Source organism: Oryctolagus cuniculus, chromosome 3 (genome assembly GCF_964237555.1).
Source record: "Oryctolagus cuniculus chromosome 3, mOryCun1.1, whole genome shotgun sequence".
In the NCBI taxonomy this organism is placed as follows: Eukaryota; Metazoa; Chordata; class Mammalia; order Lagomorpha; family Leporidae; genus Oryctolagus; species Oryctolagus cuniculus.
The window spans coordinates 164,675,517-164,693,824 of NC_091434.1; the positions used below are offsets into that span (position 1 = coordinate 164,675,517).

Consider the following 18,308-nt stretch of genomic DNA (forward strand, 5'->3'; position numbering starts at 1 on the left):
GTGGACCAGTATGGCATGCTGTACAAGGTGGCTGTGCCACCTGCCACTTTCTCACCAACTGGCCTCCCATCCGTGGTAAACATGAGCCCTTTGCCCCCCCCCCCAAAAAAAAGGCAGAGAAAAATGGCACAAGTGATAGGGACCTTCAACCACGTGGAAGACCCAGAAGAAGCTCCTGGCTCCCGACTTTGGATCAGCCTAGTTCCAGCCATTGCAGCCATTTTCGGAGTGAACCAGTGGATGAAAGACCTTCCTCTCTGTCCCTCCCTCTTTCTCTCTGTAACTCTCTCTAATAAATGAGCAAATTAAAAAAAAAAAAACTGATTTCATTTGAGACCTATCTAGAAAGTAGAAAAACACATTTGAGAGATTAACAATCATTCCTTAAGCCACTCCTGGCAATGACTGCATTCTTTCATGGCGTGTCTGTGTATGTGTGTGTTTGCACATGTATGATGAGAAAACAGCTCCTATTTTCTGATCTGATTCTTCTCTTATAAAATATAGTTGTCCTACATCATTGTGATTTTAAAACAGAACGTTAGGCCAGTGCCATGGCTCACTAGGCTAATCCTCCACCTTGTGGCACCGGCACACCAGGTTCTAGTCCCGGTCGGGGCGCCAGATTCTGTCCCGGTTGCCCCTCTTCCAGGCCAGCTCTCTGCTGTGGCCAGGGAGTGCAGTGGAGGATGGCCCAAGAGCTTGGGCCCTGCACCCCATGGGAAACCAGGAGAAGCACCTGGCTCCTGCCACCGGACCAGCGCGGTGCGCTGGCCGCAGCACACTGGCCGCGGCAGCCATTGGAGGGTGAACCAACGGCAAAGGAAAACCTTTCTCTCTGTCTCTCTCTCTCACTGTCCACTCTGTCTGTCAAAAAAAAAATTAAAATTAAAAAAAAAACAAAAAACAGAACTTTAAGGCCTGCACGCTGCTCTAATGTTGCTTTTCAATGATCTCAACTGTTCCTCATCTCAGCTGGCTTCCTTTTTGCTGTTGGAATCTGGTATAAATCATGGCACATATTAACAATTTCTAGTTTCCACAAATACATAGCTCAATTTCCTTTCTTCCTTCAATAAATACTTATTAAGCGCAAAACAATCAGGTTCAAACAAAGCGACCATAAAAAACATTCCTGAGACATTTGGGGGGATGTTGATGTGCACTAGCTCTCTCACAATGTTCAGGATTTACTCTTGTGTGATAATAATCTTGCTGTTATAGAGAAATTCTCATCTTTTGGGAAGTACTGAAGTATCTAGGGATAACATGTCATGATGTTTGTAATTTCCTTTAAAATATTTAAATGAAACAAATGAGGCAAATCCAGAAAATGATAATTGCTAAATCTAGACAATGCCATGTCTTATTAGTCAACTGTACTATCACCTACTTTTCTGTATGTTTGGAACTTCCGTTTAAAAGTACATTTTATTTTTTAAAAGATTTATTCACTTATTTGAAAGGCAGAGTTATGGGGCGGGGAGAGGAGACAGATAGATCTTCCATTCACTGGTTCACTTCCCCAGATGGCCACAACTGGGTTGCAGCCAGGAGCTTGGAACTCCATCCGGATCTCCCACATGGGTCTCCCAAGTGGGCTAGCACTTGGGCCATCTTCCGTGGCTTTCCTAGGAACATTAGCAGGGAGCTGGATTGGAATTGGAGCAGCCAAGATTCAAACTGGCACCCATAAGCGATGCTAGTGTTGCAGGCAGCAGCTTAACCCACTACGTCACAACACTGGCTCCTAAAAACACATTTTAAAAATGAAATACTTTGTGCTAGGCACTGGGCTTGAAGTGGAGTACAGCAGTGAGCAAAGCAGATTTCTACTGATGCCAGGTGCAATGTGGCCACCACCTCCAGGACCTGCGGGAGCCTGGCTTCCCACGGCCCCTCCACATCCCCGACACTGCAAGTTTTAAAATAAATCTCCGCCAGTCTAGAGGAATCCCCACCCAGTGACACGCGAATAGAACACACACCACAAATCAGCTCCTGGGAGTGTAGTGGCCCCTGGGTGCAGCTCAGAAAACTTCCTGGGCACCCACGTGACCTTGGCATTGGGAAGGGACCAGGACTTGGAGAGTGGGCAGCCAGACCTCTTACAGACCACCCAGCCCAGCTAGCTGGGGAGGGGCGTTGGCTGGAGGGGCAGCCAGCAGCAGCGGGCTCAGTGATGGCGACAGCGATGCCCCACCCAATACTGACAAGGGGAGATCCTGGAGAAGGGTGGGGCCCGAGGCCAGGGGGAGGCGGCTCCTAGAGCGTGTGTTCCCTGCATCAGGGCTTGGCACCCGTTTCACTACAGGTTAGCTCTGCACACCAAGAAGCCAAGTCAAAGAGCATTCTGTAGGTACCGACACCTATTATGAGAGGCAAAACGCCCAGCAACATTTTGCTGGCAAAACTCACAATTTTACTTACGGACACCAAAGTGTGCACTTCGTATTATTTTCAAGTCAGAACTATTCTTCCTCCCACCCCCGTGTCCCCAACCACCGGAGGGACAAGCCGTCCTCACTCAGTGCATGGGCGGTACCCGACCAAGCGGTGGCAGGGTTTGGGTCACAGGCACAGTTCTTAGGGGAAGGGCGTGTTCTCCGCGCCGCTTGTCCCGGTGCGGCCCCTCCACGGCCTCACCTTCGTACACGGGAAACAACGGGAAGACGTGGAAACTCAAGGCCGTGGAGGCAGGCTCGCCACACCCAAGGGAGGGATGCCTGCCCCCCGGGGGCGCCAACCGGAGACCATGCGCCCTGAGCCGGGCAGCCCGCTCTCCGCGCGCCACCGCAGGCGAGGCGAAGTCAGCGCCCTCAACTCTGCCTGGGACGGCGCGCACACTGCGGGCAGAGCTCCCAAGGGCTTCTCGGCATCCCGAGCCGTCCATGCTCCGTGGGCGAGAGGTGCGCCCTGGAGCCCCCAGCCTCCCAGGCACCGGCGCCTGGCCCCGCTCAAAGCACCGTCCGGCCGGGCGATCCTTGCGCCACCGTCGCGCGGGAGCCTCTGGCGGGACTTTGAGGATTTCTCGGTGCCTGCGGCTGCCCCCAGCCTTTCGGGACGCACTAGTGCGTGTGCGCTGGGCTCCTGGCACCGGAGCGCACGACGCACTGCCGCCCGAGGCCCGCAGCCGCCCGGCCCGACGCTGCCCCGCAGGGCGGGGCGGGAGCTGGCGCTGGGGGTGCGCCGGGGCCTGCCGGGGAGTTGCGTAAGCTGCGCTGGGGCGGCTATAAGAGGGGCGGGCAGGCATGGAGCCCCGGAGGAGTCCCGGCGCCAGCAGCTGCAAGGTAAGGCCCAGTGCGCTCCACTCCTTTCTCCTTCGTCTCCACCTTTCTTCCTTGGTGGCCACCGCTCCCCACTCCAGACGCTAGGGAAACTGAGGCAGGCGGCAGCGAGGGCAGATGTCTGGATTCTGGACTAGGATAGCTTTGCACCGAGTTCCAGCCAGAGGGCAAGCAGCCGTGAGCTGGGGGCATTGGATTCATGGCTGGGCTGTGCCCAGAGGGCAAGGACCCCTCCTCACAGAACCAGCCAGGACCCCAGGAGACTGCTGGGTCCGCAGAGCTGGGCAGCTTTGGAAATTTGCTTTGAGCGCAGGCCAAAGATCAGGGTGTCCTACCTCTCCCCATTCAGAGGGGACAAAGTTGGCAGTGCAGAGGGTGCAGGGTCTGACAACTGGACAGAGCCTTGCTCTCCCAGGGGGAGAATTCTGGTCTTATTTTCCCAGCAAGGGCCCTGCCCTGAAAGGGAGAGACCGTAAGCCTGGAACAAGGGCTTGGATGGAGTGGAAGTGGGGAGAAGCAGTTAGGGAAGAGAAGCTGGGCAGGACCTCACCCATCGCGCCTCAAGGCAGCCGGGGTCTGTTACCTGCATGTTCCTCCCTGTGTCGGCGATTCTAGCCAGGACAGCTAAATACACACTGCTGACAGGTGAGCTCCAGGTGAGACCCCCCCTCCCCCACCTAGCCTTTCCTCCCTCCAGACCTGGTTTGCATCTCCCTGTGGGTGCGGTCACCTTTTCACTCCCGTGTCTGCAGCCAAAGCTGGCAGCACTTTGGATGGGGGACTCCTTAAGTACGGTTAGGTCCCATGAGACAGCAGCTTCGGCAAGGACGAGATGATTCAGGTCTGTACCAAGGGTGGTCTCCAGGGGAGGCGGGCAGAGCGCAGGCACCTGGTAGACCACCCTGGAGGGACTGTGATAGCTGCGGGTCCCTTGGTTCTGTAGCGCTGAGGCGGGCAGGAGGCAGCTGTGACGGGGGAGCAGGAGGGGTCTCGGGTTCTTTCCCACCCCGACGATCAGCAGAACGGAGGCATGCTGAAGGGGAGGAGCTTCGGACAATCGACTGGCTCCCGCTCAGCGCCCTCAGGGTCGGACAGGCCACGTGGATCATCGTTCTCCTTTGGACAGCGAGAGCTGGCAGACACAAGAAAGCAGTGTGTGCTTTTAGCTCTTTTCCTTTCTCAAGCAGTGCAAGACATGGGGCTTGGGGGGACGGGGAGACTGTTCCATGTTGGCCAAAGGAGCGTCCCTCTCATATGTTATACATCTTGGGCCCAAAATAACTCTTCTTGGTATCTGGGAGAAATATTTCCACCCCTCTCTGTTCCAGGAAATAGCTCCAAGCGCCAAGGACCGAGCCAGGGAAGTTGCAATGAATTCTTGCCCTGCAGCCCCAGGCAGATGCCTCGCGTGTCTGAGTGGCCGGTGCTGGGCACGGAGGTGGCCATCTGGGACTGCTCTGCTCAGAGAACCCGGGCCATAGTCCTGCCACAGCCTAGGGGCCACCCAAGGGGACGTGGGAGTTGGGGGAGGGAAAGGGCTGCAGAGAGGTGGAGTCCTTGTGGGGTGTGCATCCATGAGCAGCTTCTTGGGGTTTAAGGAAAATCAAGTTCAATTCTCCAGCTGTCAGTCAATCAGCCAGCAGCAGGGCTACGATCCCAGTCCCTGCGGCTCCTCGCTGGGCCATTGGCAGAGGGCATGGAAGTCTTTTTGGTCCGTGGTAAATCAGAGGAACGGGAGAAATTTTGTGTGCTTGAAAACCGCACCCGTGGGCCAGGCCCTGAGACTCCTAGCACTCACTCCACGGACACCGCACTTCTCAGCGGACTGCATACTACTGTCTGCCACTCAGCTTCTTAGCTCTCTGCAACTGTGAACCCAGAGTCAGCGGCCATGCCAGCATTCCACCGACATCCTGGATTTCATTCTCCTTCTGCATCCTTGATGTTCTTGTTCCAGATGCCCCTGGCTGCAGGGATGCCAAGGAAGTGGGGAGAAGCCAGGAGGGCAGAGCAGAGGGGCAGGAGCCAGGCTCATGACTGGAGCTGGGGCAAGGAGCTCCTGGGGGTGACAGTGGAGATGGAGAAGCTGAGCCCCTGTGGGTGCCAGAGGACATGCAGGAGGTGCAGGGAGATCTCGTGCCCTGAGAAAGAGATCTGGACCCTGAAGGGTTTTTCGGTCTGCATCAGGACAGCTTTGTGTTTGCAGGTGTTTGAGGGTCCTTGTGTTTTGTTTTATTGTGGCATCGTCTCACCCACCCAGCCTGCTCACTGGCCCTTCCACCATCAGTCCCCAGCCTTACTGTCTGTGACATAGCCACCTTCTGTGTCTGTTGGCTGAGAAGGTTTTCCTGTTACTGAAGAAAACAGGCGAGTTGAGGGTGGGTGTTGGAAGCAGTGGTTACGTCACTGCTTGGGGTGCACTCATCCTTCAGTGGAGTTCATGTTCATGTCCTTGCTCCTCTGCCTCTTGGGAAAGCAGCAGATAGGACGGCTCAAGGACTTGGGTCCCTGCCGCCCACTGGGAAACCTGGGTGGAATCCTAGCTCCTAGTTTCAACCTGGCCCAGCCCTGCTGGTTGTGAGCATTTAGGGAGTGAACTGGGAGTTGGACATTCTCTCTCTCTCTCTCTCTCTCTCTCTCTCTCTCACGCTCTTTCTCGTCTCTCCAGCTTTCAAATAAATGAGAGGAAAAAAGAGACAACTTCTTGGGAATTCCTTCTGGGCAAAAGTGAATTCTAGGCTGTGGCTCCGATGGGAGTAGGTGAGCCATCATAGAGATGAATTAACCTGGTCAGCCCTGGAGGACCCACAATGGGAAATACGTCATTTATTCATTCAACTAATATTTAAGGAACACCTGCTCCAGACCCTTGGTAGATGCTGGACAAGCGCAGGCATCAATAATTGGCCATGGCACCATCTCCCTCTGAGTCTGGCTGGAGCCTCAAATTCCCCTATACTAAAAATTGATTAGAGCTGACAGAGGAGTTGAAATCCATTTGCCATCCTCAATGAGATCAGACCTCAGGGCAGCTCCTAAGAATCTATAGCCCTACTCACTTCCTGGCTGCTAGGTAAGGAGATTATCAGGATTTCTCAAATGCTGCTTTGGGTTACAGAGAAGAGAAAGCCTGCTCACGGCAGCACAGTGCTGTTCAGATGGTGTGCTGTGACCAACGTTTGAAAAACAACCGGTACCTTCTGGGCCACACCACCCGTTCCTCTTTCAGGTGTATCTGTCTGTTAAACAAAAATACATTCAGAAAATCAAAAGCTGCTCAAGTAAGAATTTTGTGGGGAAATATGGAATCTAATTTCATTTTGGTGCACAAAAGTTTGAAATCCATTCACGGATTTTTTCATAATATGCATTTGCTATGAACTTTTGAAGTACCCTTGTGTGCATGGGTTTCAAAATGTTTTTTCACCAGGATGAACCTATCTCTTAATTCCATTTTCCATGAACTTAAAATATTTATTTATTTTCAAATAAATAAATATTTATTTATAGAGTCAGAGATCTTTCATCTACTGATTCACTCCCCAAATGCCTGCAACAGCCAGGGTTGGACTAGGCTGCAGCCAAGAGCCTGTCACTCCATCCAGGTCTCCCATGTGGGTGGCAAGGACCCAAGTATGGGTCCATCAGTGCTGCCTCCCAGGGTACATGTTAGCAGGAATCTGCATCAGAGGTGGAGTAGGCAGGACTGGACCCAGGCACTCTGATATGGGATACGGGCATCCCAAGTAGTCACCCAGCAGCTGAGCGCAAAGCCTTTGAGGTCCCCTCGTAAGTAGGAAGGAGTATCTTCCAGTGAGGGCTGAGGAGGGGGGCGTGGCCTCGGGGAGGTGGCGCAGGGCCCTGCCGGACCTGCTAGGGGCAGGTGGGGGTGTGAGTCGCCTAAGGATCAGTGCAGGGGCAGCGCCAGCCAGGACCCGGGTGAAGTCAGAGAGCGGGACACTGGCGGGGTGGGCGGTGCCTTATGGGAGTATGAGCCTCTCCGGGCTTAGCCTGTCCTCGGTGATGCTGCTGCCTTTCTCCAGGTGGTCCCCGGGGCTGCATTTGCTGTTCTCTCACTTTCTTTTTTTTTTTTTTTTTTTTTTTTTTTTTTTTTTTTTTTTTGACAGGCAGAGTGGACAGTGAGAGAGAGAGACAGAGAGAAAGGTCTTCCTTTGCCGTTGGTTCACCCTCCAATGGCCGCCGCGGCTGGTGCGCTGCGGCCGGCGCACCGCGCTGATCCGATGGCAGGAGCCAGGATCCAGATGCTTTTCCTGGTCTCCCATGGGGTGCAGGGCCCAAGCACCTGGGCCATCCTCCACTGCACTCCCTGGCCACAGCAGAGGGCTGGCCTGGAAGAGGGGCAACCGGGACAGAATCCGGCGCCCCGACCGGGACTAGAACCCGGTGTGCCGGCGCCGCTAGGCGGAGGATTAGCCTATTGAGCCGCGGCGCCGGCCAGTTCTCTCACTTTCTGTCCCCCTCAAACCCACGGCACGGGTGACAGGGGTTGGGGGAGTGGCGGGACCTTGAGTAAGGCCGCCTGCGGCTGACAGCAGCCTTTCTGCCCACCCAGCCGCGGCCACTGTCCTCAGTGGTGGTGCCCCCAGCGCTCAGGGCCTCCTCTACACCCCTTTCTTGGGCAGTGTCCCCCCCCTTCAGCCTGTCCCCAGGCCTCCTCTCACCTCTCTCCATCCTCCTGGTCCCCCGGAATGCAAACACCTGCTGGCTCCCTGGCCTTCACAGCCCCGCCCTGCCGGGATCCTTCATCTCCTCGACCCTCGGGGCTGTCCAGCGTCTCCCAGACCCTCACAAACCCACTTGCTTCCGATTCTCAGGGCCTTTGGCAAATGCTGCCTCTTCTATGGTGCCTCCCTGGTTCCTTCTCCAGAAATCGTGGTGATGAGAGCTGACAGGTGTTGAGCTTGGCCATATGCCAGGCATAGAGTCAATACCTTTTGTGCTTTATCTCATTCTTGCCATAGAGCAGCCACAGGTGGGGATTCTGATTTGTATTATCCCCAATGGACAGCTAGGGAAACTGAGTCTCGGAGAGATTAGCTGACTCTTCCAAGGTCCTGTACCCTGACTCAAACACAATTCTGTTGCATTCTAGCAGGTTGATTTCCTTCCTGGGTCCCTCATGGAATTTTACTGCTTAAATGTTCTTCCTTCCATTATAGTTCATTATGTAAATTTCTTTTTCTTTTCTTTTTTTTTTTTTTTGGAGCTAGAGTGTGTGTGTGTGTAAAGAGTTATTTATTTGAAAGACAGAGTTACAGAGAGAGAGGTCTTCCATCTGCTGGTTCACTCCCCCAAATGGTTGCAATGGTGGAGCTGGGCCAACCCGAAGCCAGGAGCTTCTTCCAGGTCTCCCACTCTGGTGTCAGAGCCTGCGCACATGGGCTGTCCTCCTCTGCTGCTTTCCCAGGCACATTAGGGAAGCTGGATGGGAAGTGGAGGAGCCAGGGCTTGAACCAGCACACATACGGGATGCCAGCACTACAGGTGGTTGGTTAACCCACTCCATCACAGCGCCAGCTCCCTTCAAGCAAATTCTGAGACTGATTGCTTAAGAACTCTGCTTTGGCTTTTGCTTTTATTTTTGCAGACAATCTATATATGTATACGTAGTTGGCAAAGTCAGATGATGTGCCCCTCTACCCAGGCTTCCAAGGACAAGACCTGGCCTCTGACCCGATCTGCCCCAGACCTGCCTCCCGCTTCCCAGGGACTTTCCGTCCATCTCTGCGCCTGGTCTAGGATGGACGGTTGCTGCATGGCAGCTGCTGGCCCTAAGCACGTGCTAAGTCCTCGTGCTCCATGGGGCTGTGTTTGCTGTCTTGAGTCATGGCTCCGGTCCCTGGTCCCTAAACCCTGACCTGCTAGCCAGCCCCAGGCCATCATCGGGCCCCATGGGGACTGAGATGCAGGAGAACCGAGGCAGACTGCTGTCCACTCCCCCCTGCTGGCCCTAGCAGGGGACATTAGCTCAGTCAGCATAAAGCGTGGCTGTGTTGAGCAGAGTTCCAATAGGACAGCGGCTCTCGAGGCGAAGGCTGTGTGTCTCGCACAGTACAGCACGGCACGGCACGCACCCAGTCAGGCAGGCTGACTCAGCGGCCACTTCTCCATTCCTGTGATTGATGTCCATGTGGGCTGCTGGAGGTTACCAGTGTGAGGGACGGGCTGCCCAAGCTGTTTGTCCATTCAGGTATCAGAGGGGACTGTCGTTATGTGACCGTGACTAGGACCGGCGCTAATCTGGCAAGAGATGCACTTGGGAAGCAAGGGGTCATGAACACGTAAGTCTTAGGAAAGGAAGTGGAGTAGCCAGGACTCGAACCAGTGCCCTTATGGGATGCCGGCACTGCAGGCCGGGGCTTTAACCTGTCGTGCCACAGCGCCGGCCAGTGCTGCCATTTAAAGAGAGCAAACAACACAAAGCATTCTCCCAAACTACTTAGTATTTTTCACAGTGGAAGTTGACGCAGAGGGTGTGACTTCACAGTCTCAGCCTAGAGAGGATGTGAGCTGCCAAGCCCCGTGTTCCCCAGAGCCAGCCTGGATGAGGGATTGGGGTGATTTGTAATTGGAGAAGCAGGTGGGGCGCAGGGAGCCCACCAGCCTGGCTGCCCAGGAGGCCCCGAGTCCAGATCCTGGATGCTCCGTGTGGCTGTCTGCCACTGGGGAGACTGATTCGGCTTCCTGAGCCTCCTTTATCTCTCCTCTGTAAAACTGAAATCGAAACGCTTACCATTGTTCAAACGTGGCGACTAAAGCTCCATACGCCGTGTTTATGTGTGTTACGTGGCCAGAAAATGCATCAAACGGATGTTGCCACCTATGGACGGAAAATGTAGCACCTGCTTCCTCTGGGTCCAGAGGCGGGAGACCGTGGAAAGCCGGGACGAGCTTTCGCCATCTCCGGCTCCTCCGTCCCCTTATTTGCTAGCATCTTGGTTTTGTTTCAGGCTCGCGCACGGGCTGCAGACTCACGCGCACTCAGCTTGATTGCCTTTTGCCTCGCGTGTCTCATTAAGTTCCAGCAAGGAACTGCACATTTTTACTTTCGTGATTCGCGCCTCCTTGGCTTTGACAGTTTAACGCGCCGGGTGCACGTGTGGTTCTTCCCACCTCGGACCTCGCCCCAGCTGGCTGCTCAGCTGCCTGTGGCCACCACCGTCTGCCCTCCCCGACCGCTGCCCTGGCTTTAAAGCCCAGCTCAGGTGACACTTTTTCCAGGGAGCCCTGTTTGCTGTCCCGTGATAACTCTTTTTTCCCGCGTGGGAACGGCTTGTCTGTGTCCCCTGGGATGCGCTAACTGAGCTGGCATCATGGCACAGTGGTTTAAGCTGTCCCTTGAGATGTCACATTCCATACTGGACGGAACGCTTCCCATCCGGCTTCCTGCTAATGCACACTCGGGGACACAGCAGATGATGGCTCAAGGACTTGAATCCCTGCCACTTAAGAGGGAGACCCAGAAACTGAGTTCCTGGCTCCTGGTTTCAGTCTGAGCCCCAGCTCTTGGGGAGTGAACCAGCAGATGGAATAAGTCTCTCTCTTCCCTCTCCTTCTGTGTCTCCCTCTCCCCCTACCTCTTTCCCTCCCCCTCCTTCCCTCTCCTTGCCTTTTAACATATATATGAGCCTTTGGGAGTCGAGAGCACCTGCTGTCCACTGCATCCTTGGCGCCCAGTGATGCCTCTGACATATGCCTCACCAGATGGTTCTAAAGTGCTGGCTGGGTGAGAAAGCAGGTGAGAAAGGCCAGGGCCGAGAGAGCAGGGCTGCCGTGAGGGCCTTGGACAGGACAAGGCAGCCCCGTCCTCGCCAACAGCAGGCGGTGAGAGCACATTTCTCAGCGCCATGGAGCCCCTTCACGTGCATTTTTTTCCAAAGAAAACCTTTTATTTAATGAGTATAAATTTCATAAGTACAACTTCAGGAATACAATGATTCTTCCCACCATACCCGCCCTCCCACCCACACTCCCACCCCACCTCCTCCTCCCTCTCCCATTCCCAGTCCATTCTCCATGAAGATTCATTTTCAATTAACTTTATACACAGATGACCAGCTGTATACTAGGTAAAGATTTCAACAATTTGCACACACACACACACACACACACACAACTGTTTGAAAATAAGTTTTACTCTCATAATACAAGTTAACTCTCATAATACAACTCCTTGAGGACAGAGGTCCTGCATGGGGAGTTAGTGCACAGTGACCCCTGTTGTTAATTTAACCATTAACACTCTTACATATGACGTCAGTGATCGTGTGCATTTTACCTAAATTGATGCTCATAGAAGCCTGGAGATGGGCCCATCACAGGGATGAGGGTGGAGTTTTTAGTCACTCTGTGATGTGCCTAAAGCTGTTCTTTAAAGATTTATTCATTTGAAAGGCAGGAGATGGCCGGCGCCGCGGCTCACTAGGCTAATCCTCCGCCTGTAGCGCCGGCACACCGGGTTCTAGTCCCGGTCGGGGCGCCAGATTCTGTCCCGGTTGCTCCTCTTCCAGTCCAGCTCTCTGCTGTGACCCGGGAGTGCAGTGGAGGATGGCCCAGGTCCTTGGGCCCTGTACCTGCATGGGAGACCAGGAGGAGCACCTGGCTCCTGGCTTCGGATCAAGACGGTGCACCAGCACACTGACCACAGCGGCCATTAGAGGGTGAACCAACGGAAAAAGGAAGACCTTTCTCTCTCTCTCTCTCTCTGTCCACTCTGCCTGTCAAAAAGAAAAGAAAAAGAAAAGAAAGGCAGGAGAGACGGAGAGATCTTCCATCCACAGGTTCATGTTCATTCTCCAAATGGCTGTAATGGCCTGGGCTGGGCCAGGCTGAAGCCAGGAGCCAGGAACCCCATCTGGGTCTCCCACAAGGGTGGCGGGGGCCCAGATACTTGGGCTAACTTCCTCTGCCTTCTGAGGCGCATTAGCAGGGAACTGGATTGGAAGCCTAACATTCAGATGTGGGACGCCAGTGTCACTGGCAGTGGCCCCCAACGCTGTCCCCAGTGTGCCTGATGTTATGCAGTGTGAGTGGTTAGATTCAAACCAGACATTAACAGCTTTTCCCTTTGCCTTGAAGCAACCCTGAAGTCTGTGCTGTCACCACCAAGTGCATTTGGTCACAGTCGGGCTGGCTGCTCTGGGGGCCTGCGGGACACCTCGCCGTGGTTTTATGGACCGGACAAGAATCTTCTTCCAGAAGGGACGCATTTCATTAATAGACATCTAGATAAAGGCTCAGCTTTGGTGCAGAGGAGAAAGTAGCCAGAGTACAAAGCAGATCTCAGTTCATCCGCGCTAGGCAGTGTGGCTGGTAGTGGGCAGATGGGCACAGTCTGAGCTACTGGCCTCTGTAATGGGTGGTGGTTCCTTCTGCCTTCAGGCCCGAGAAACACATCCTGGGAAGGAAAATGCGGTGTGGACCCCTCTGCCGACTCCTGTGGCTGTGGCCCTGTCTGTCCTGTGTTCCAGCTGTGCCCATGCGGAAAGTCCAGGATGACACCAAGACCCTCATCAAAACCATTGTCACCAGGATCAGTGACATCTCACACACGGTACAGAGGCTCCGGGGACCAAGCAGGACCGTGGCCGGAGAGCACCCTCCGAATGCCAGCGCCTCCTGGCAGTTGGGGGAGGTTTAAAAGCATGGGGCTCCTGTTCAGTCTCTCTGCCTGCTGGGCTTCGGCAGTGAGCGAGTGGTTCTGATGCTAACCCACTCCAAGGGCGCTGAGGTTTGCCAGGTGTTTCTGTGAACGGATCGCAGGAATCTGATATCACAAGGACGCGTAAGGCAAGCTGGGTGCAGAGGTTAACGGAGGGACATATGGTGACACCCTCAGGCTTTGCAACCTTTGCTCTTCCTGCTGCACGAACCACCGCCTCTGCCTGTCCCTTCTCCCGTGGGCTTGCCCGCTTCCTTCAGTCCTGGTGCCTGGGGCTAGAGCAGCCTCCAAACCTCTGTCACCGGGATTCTCGCAGGGGCAGTTGGACTAGCTCTGCAAGCTTCTCTCTGCCCTTTCACTCCTGCATTTCAAGGCCACGTGCAAGAGCAGGGCGACCCTGGTTCCCATCGGCCCATGCGGCTGCACCTGGCTTTCCCTGGGCTTTCCTCTGGGGTCCACAGGCCTAGCCCTTCGGCTGTTGCCTCGAGGAGATTTGTCTGTGGAGTTAGGAAGACTGGCTGTGAGTCTTCCACATCTGCTGTCTGTCTGAGATCTTCAGCTAGCTCCAAAACGCCCTTAAGCTCTGGCGTGGTCATCTGCATGATGGCGATCAGATCATCTTCCCAAGGTGATTATCAGCCACTTACATGACCACTGGCACATGGTCACTGTAGATGTTTGAAGTGACTGTGGGTGGCCAGGAGGTGCCAGAGGGGCAGAAGCAGGGACAGCTCAGCTCCAGACAGAATCTTGGGCATTTCATAGAGAGAAACCCTTAAGTCTCCTGCTTTCAAAACAGTCCCTCCACAAGGCCGTCCCAATGTAGCTGGTGACAAGACTGAGTGTCAGGCCTTGAGGACTGGTAGAACCCCCCGGCAGCCAGAGCCACCGGAGCCGAGGAGGGAGGGGGGTCCCCATCAGGGGTGGCCTGGACCCCTAAGGAGGTGGGTGCATGAGAACCTGAATGGGAGCCTGCAGAGGGAGGGAGGGAATGAGGGCAGCAGCGGCTGGGGGTGCTGACTGAGGAACCCAGATGCTTGCGAAGAGGCTAAACTCAACCAGAAACATGGAGATGCGGCTGATTCTTGCGCAGGGGCCATTTGGAGAAAGGAATGACCAGAGAAGGCCGGTCTGGAAGTGGAGGAAGCAGTGGGTGGGAAGGGTGGGCATCCAGGAAGCCAGGGGTCCCTGGGCACAGGAAGAGGGCACCTGGGCCAGGTGGTGAGGAGGGAGGCAGAGGTGACGCGGAGAAGGGGTCTTCAGGCTCTGGGGAGCAGAGAGCCTTTCAGATCCACGTCTCTCACGCTTGCTCAGCGCTTGTTCTGCGTCTTCTTCCCACGCAGCAGTCGGTCTCCTCCAGACAGAGGGTCGTCGGTTTGGACTTCATCCCTGGCCTCCACCCCAACCTGAGCTTGTCCACAATGGACCAGACGTTGGCCATCTACCAACAGATCCTCGCCAGTCTGCCGTCCCGAAATGTGATCCAAATAGCCAACGACCTGGAGAACCTCCGGGACCTTCTGCACCTGCTGGCCTCGTCCAAAAGCTGCCCTCTGCCCCGAGCCAGTGGCTTGGAGACCCTGGAGGGCCTGGGAGGCGTCCTGGAGGCGTCACTCTACTCCACGGAGGTGGTGGCCCTGAGCAGGCTGCAGGGGTTCCTGCAGGCAATGCTGCAGCAGCTGGACCTGGGCCCTGGGTGCTGAGCCCCTGGGGGCTGCTCTTCCCCCAAGGACCACGCTGAGGAAAGAATCCTGCTCCTAGGGTCCCCAGGACAAGAGAGCCGCATGTGGACGTCCCTTCTCAGCACTCTCTCCGTGTCTCTCGCACTCCTCCAAGCCCTTCCAAAGCACAAGACTCCATCTGGCTTAGAACCAAAGATTGCTCTGCACACCAAGAAGGAGGGGGATGCCCCTTCCAGCAAAGAGCAGGCTTCAGTCATCAGCAAGAGCCATGCTGTCTCTCTCTCTCTCTCTCTCTCTCTCTCTCTCTCTCTCTCCCCATCCTCCAATGGGATCCAGAGAGCTTCAGGCTGGGGGCGGAGCCTTTGGACCATCAGAGCAAAGCTCCCCCTGGGAATTCTGGGGAGCGGCCTGAAGGCTACATCCACACGTGGCTGGAAACGCCCAAGCAGCCGTGGTGGGGGGCACGTGTTTATTTATTACGTGTTAGATTCCGAATGGACCTGAAGCCAAGAGTCAACTTTTCCGGGCTCTCTGGGGTCAGCCAGGGCTGAGCATGCTCCTGGGCTGCGGCTTCCAGTCCCGGCGAGGGGTCTGGCCGAGGCAAACCCTTGTTCAGTGACTTGAGGGCTGGGGTTGACCGGGCAAGGGGCCACCGAGGTGGCTGTCATGTTCGGTCTCTGCTAACTGGTGTTGTGTCTACTGTGATTGGCTTCGAGTGACAGTGTTTGCAATGGCATTGCCCTGAGTGGATCTCCAAGGGCTGGGTTATTTTTAGAAGCAGGTTAATTTCGGCAGGTGTTGTGTGTAGTTGTGTGCACCTGCTGGGGGTGGGATGTGTCGGTGGGGGAGGGGAAGGGTCTAGACTGGGTTTCCTAAGTGATGCATGTTTGGTGGGCTCTTTGGATGGGGTGAGGTCGTTTCCTTATCTTCTGCAGCCACTTAAGATGGTTTTCTTGAAAATAACAAAAGAGGCCGCTCTTTGAAGGGACTTGTAAGGATTTGCACGTTCCTTTGAGGGAGGGGGCTGAAGGTGGAGGCTGCTGGCTGGGGCAGCTGTGAGCTCAGACAGCAAGAGTCCCACGCCACACCCTCCAAATGAACAGTTCACAGGTGGCCCCGCTCTGGGTTTACAGCATGGCTGTGTCCCTCTGTCCCTATCCGGGGGTTGAGTGCCAAATTATAGTTCTTGTCTGATTGGTTCATCCACAGCAAGGTCATGTTCCCTACCCATTCCATGGGGATTCTTATTCCAGTGGGAAAGGGAAATCCTTCAGCAGGTGGTCCTAAGCAGTGGGCCAGAGCGTTTGGGTGGGTGCCAGAACGCCAAGCCAGGCGTCATCCTGGCCACTGGAGGTCAGGTTCGCAAGGATGAACCAGGAGGCTTGGGTTTTTCCACCATCCTGCTGCCATGATGCTGCCGTCACACCGTGGGTGGTGGATCTGTCCAAGGAAACTTGAATCAAAGCAGTAAACCTAAAGACTGAGCACCTGCCCCGTGTTCAGCCCTGACCGGTGCTGTGAGCTAGGGGAAAGCTCACCAAATAAATGTGCAAATCCAATCCTGCCCTAAGGGACCTGACGTTCCCACGGCAAAACCCCACTTGCTGGTTGCCAAGGCGATGGTCCACCACGGCAGCCCACAAGCTGAAAGCACAGTGTGGCCCCCAGCAGGTGCCATGTGGAGTGATCCGAGAGTGGCAGTGCCCGGGGGCCCACAGGGAGCCCTGCATGTACTCTGTAGCTTGTGTAGACTTTTAGGACACTGCTGGACCTAGTGCTGTGTAGCCACATCTTTTTTTTTTTTTAAAGAGAGATTTATTTATTTATTTTTTAAACTCAGAGTTACAGGAAGAGAGGGGCAGAGAAAGAGATCTTCTGTTCGCTGGTTCACTCAGTAAGTGGCCACAACAGCCAGGGCTGAATCAGGCGAAGCCAAGAACCAGGAGCTTCTTCCAGGTCTCCCACGAAGGTGCAGGGGCCCAAGCACTTGAGCCGTCTTCTACAGCTTTCCCAGGCCATCAGCAGGAAGCTGGATTAGAAGTGGAGCAGCCGGGACTCGAACGGGCGCCCAAATGGGAGGCTGGCATCGCAGGTGTTAGTTTTACCTGCTGCGCCACAACATTGGGCCCTAACCACATCCTTTTGGAGCAGTATACCTGAAACTTTAAAAACAAGAAATGACAGGTTGAGTGTTCCTAATTCAAGATGCTTAGGACCAGAAGTGGTGCACACTGGATTTCAGAATATTTGCATATGCATAATGAGACATCTGGGGGATGGGATCCCCAGGTCCAAACACCATATTCATTCATGTTTCATATACTCTATACACATGGTCTGAAGGCAATTTTACATAATGCTTTTAATAACCGTCTTAGACAAAGCTTCATGGCGTGGCATTTTCCGCTTGTGGGATCATATCGGTAGGTGCTCGGAACATTTCAGCTTTGGGAGAATTTTGCATTTTCAAATTCAGGATGTTCGACCTGTCCCTAGGACTGTAACAGCCAACAGGTGGCAGGAGCAGGTCTGGAGCCCAGAGCGTCCCTCACCCCGGGTAACGCTCTCAGGGCAGGGGACACGGGAATCCTTTCTGTATGTGATCTTAGTCAAAAGGCTGAGAAGTGATGGGAGTGCTTTCTGGAAGAGAGACATTTTGCAGGTGCTGAGGGAGGTGAGTTCGCTGCAGGAAGGAGGTGGTTTTGTTGGACGCTTGGTGTGTGCAGGTGCATGGGTGTAGGAGACGGTGGGAGGTGCAGAAGAAAGAAGTAGGAGGGAAAAGGACATGTTGAGGGGCAGCTGAGGGCCGCAGAAGTCAGATGGTCAGACAGCTGGGACTCGCAAGTTCCGGAGCAGAGGCTGGGTGGTGGCCAGGGTGGAACCTGCCCAGAAAACCGTGACTTAGGTCATTGCTGCCTCTGCACTGGGCTGAGGCGTCTCCAGCTCTCTGCTCTCAAAACCTGGCACAGTGTGAAACTCCCCAAATGCAAGCGATTGTCTTCCTTCCTTTTTTTTCCCCCCATAATTTAAAAATGTTTGTTTTACTGAAAAATAGATATTTAAATAAATCAACTTCGCCCCCTGGTTTTCGTTTGCTGTCGCCTTTTGGGGTGTGTGGGGGCTTCAGGAGAGCTGTTTGTGTGTGACAGGGCAAGGCCTGGCTGGTCTGCAGCCATCCCTGGGGTCAGCCCCGCCCGGGCTTGGCCACAGCCAGCTGCTGGTTATTCAGGCGAAAGGATTACCCCGGCGGGCGCGCAGAGCTGGCCAGGGAGCTTGGCCTGCGCCAGAGGCGGTGAGTGGCTGCAGATCAGCCCCAGGCAGCACCAAGATACCCCCCACCTGCACCCACTAAAGTGCTCCCCCCATCCCCGCCCGCAATCAGCCAGACGGAGAGCGTGCAACCCAATCACAGACCCAGCCAGGTACAGAGGGCAGAAAAGACAGAAACCCAAGGCAAAATGACCTCAAATAAAAAGAGAATGGACTGAGCCACGTGGCCCAGAAACCCAGGCCCTGCCTTCTCTGACGGGTCTCTCCTCTGTACCTCTGTGGTGGTGCCCAGGGTCTCAGACACGCCTTTCTCATCAGTGGTGCCCATGAACCCGGTCGGCAGGGCTCTTACCAGCCAGGCCTTCATCATGTGGCCATACCTGTTGC

At 54.9% G+C, this 18,308-nt stretch overlaps 1 protein-coding gene across 3 annotated transcripts; it reads left to right on the plus strand.

The window, feature by feature from the left end:
• Positions 1 to 3,180: 3,180 nt before the first annotated feature.
• LEP (leptin) lies at positions 3,181 to 17,735 on the plus strand. Of its 3 annotated transcripts, none has more exons than XM_008258163.4 (3): positions 3,181 to 3,290; positions 12,690 to 12,861; positions 14,313 to 17,735. In XM_008258163.4, the coding sequence occupies exons 2-3, from the start codon at positions 12,718 to 12,720 to the stop codon at positions 14,670 to 14,672; spliced, it is 504 nt and encodes a 167-aa protein (XP_008256385.2). In that variant the 5' UTR covers positions 3,181 to 3,290; positions 12,690 to 12,717; the 3' UTR covers positions 14,673 to 17,735.
• The last annotated feature ends 573 nt before the right edge of the window (positions 17,736 to 18,308 follow it).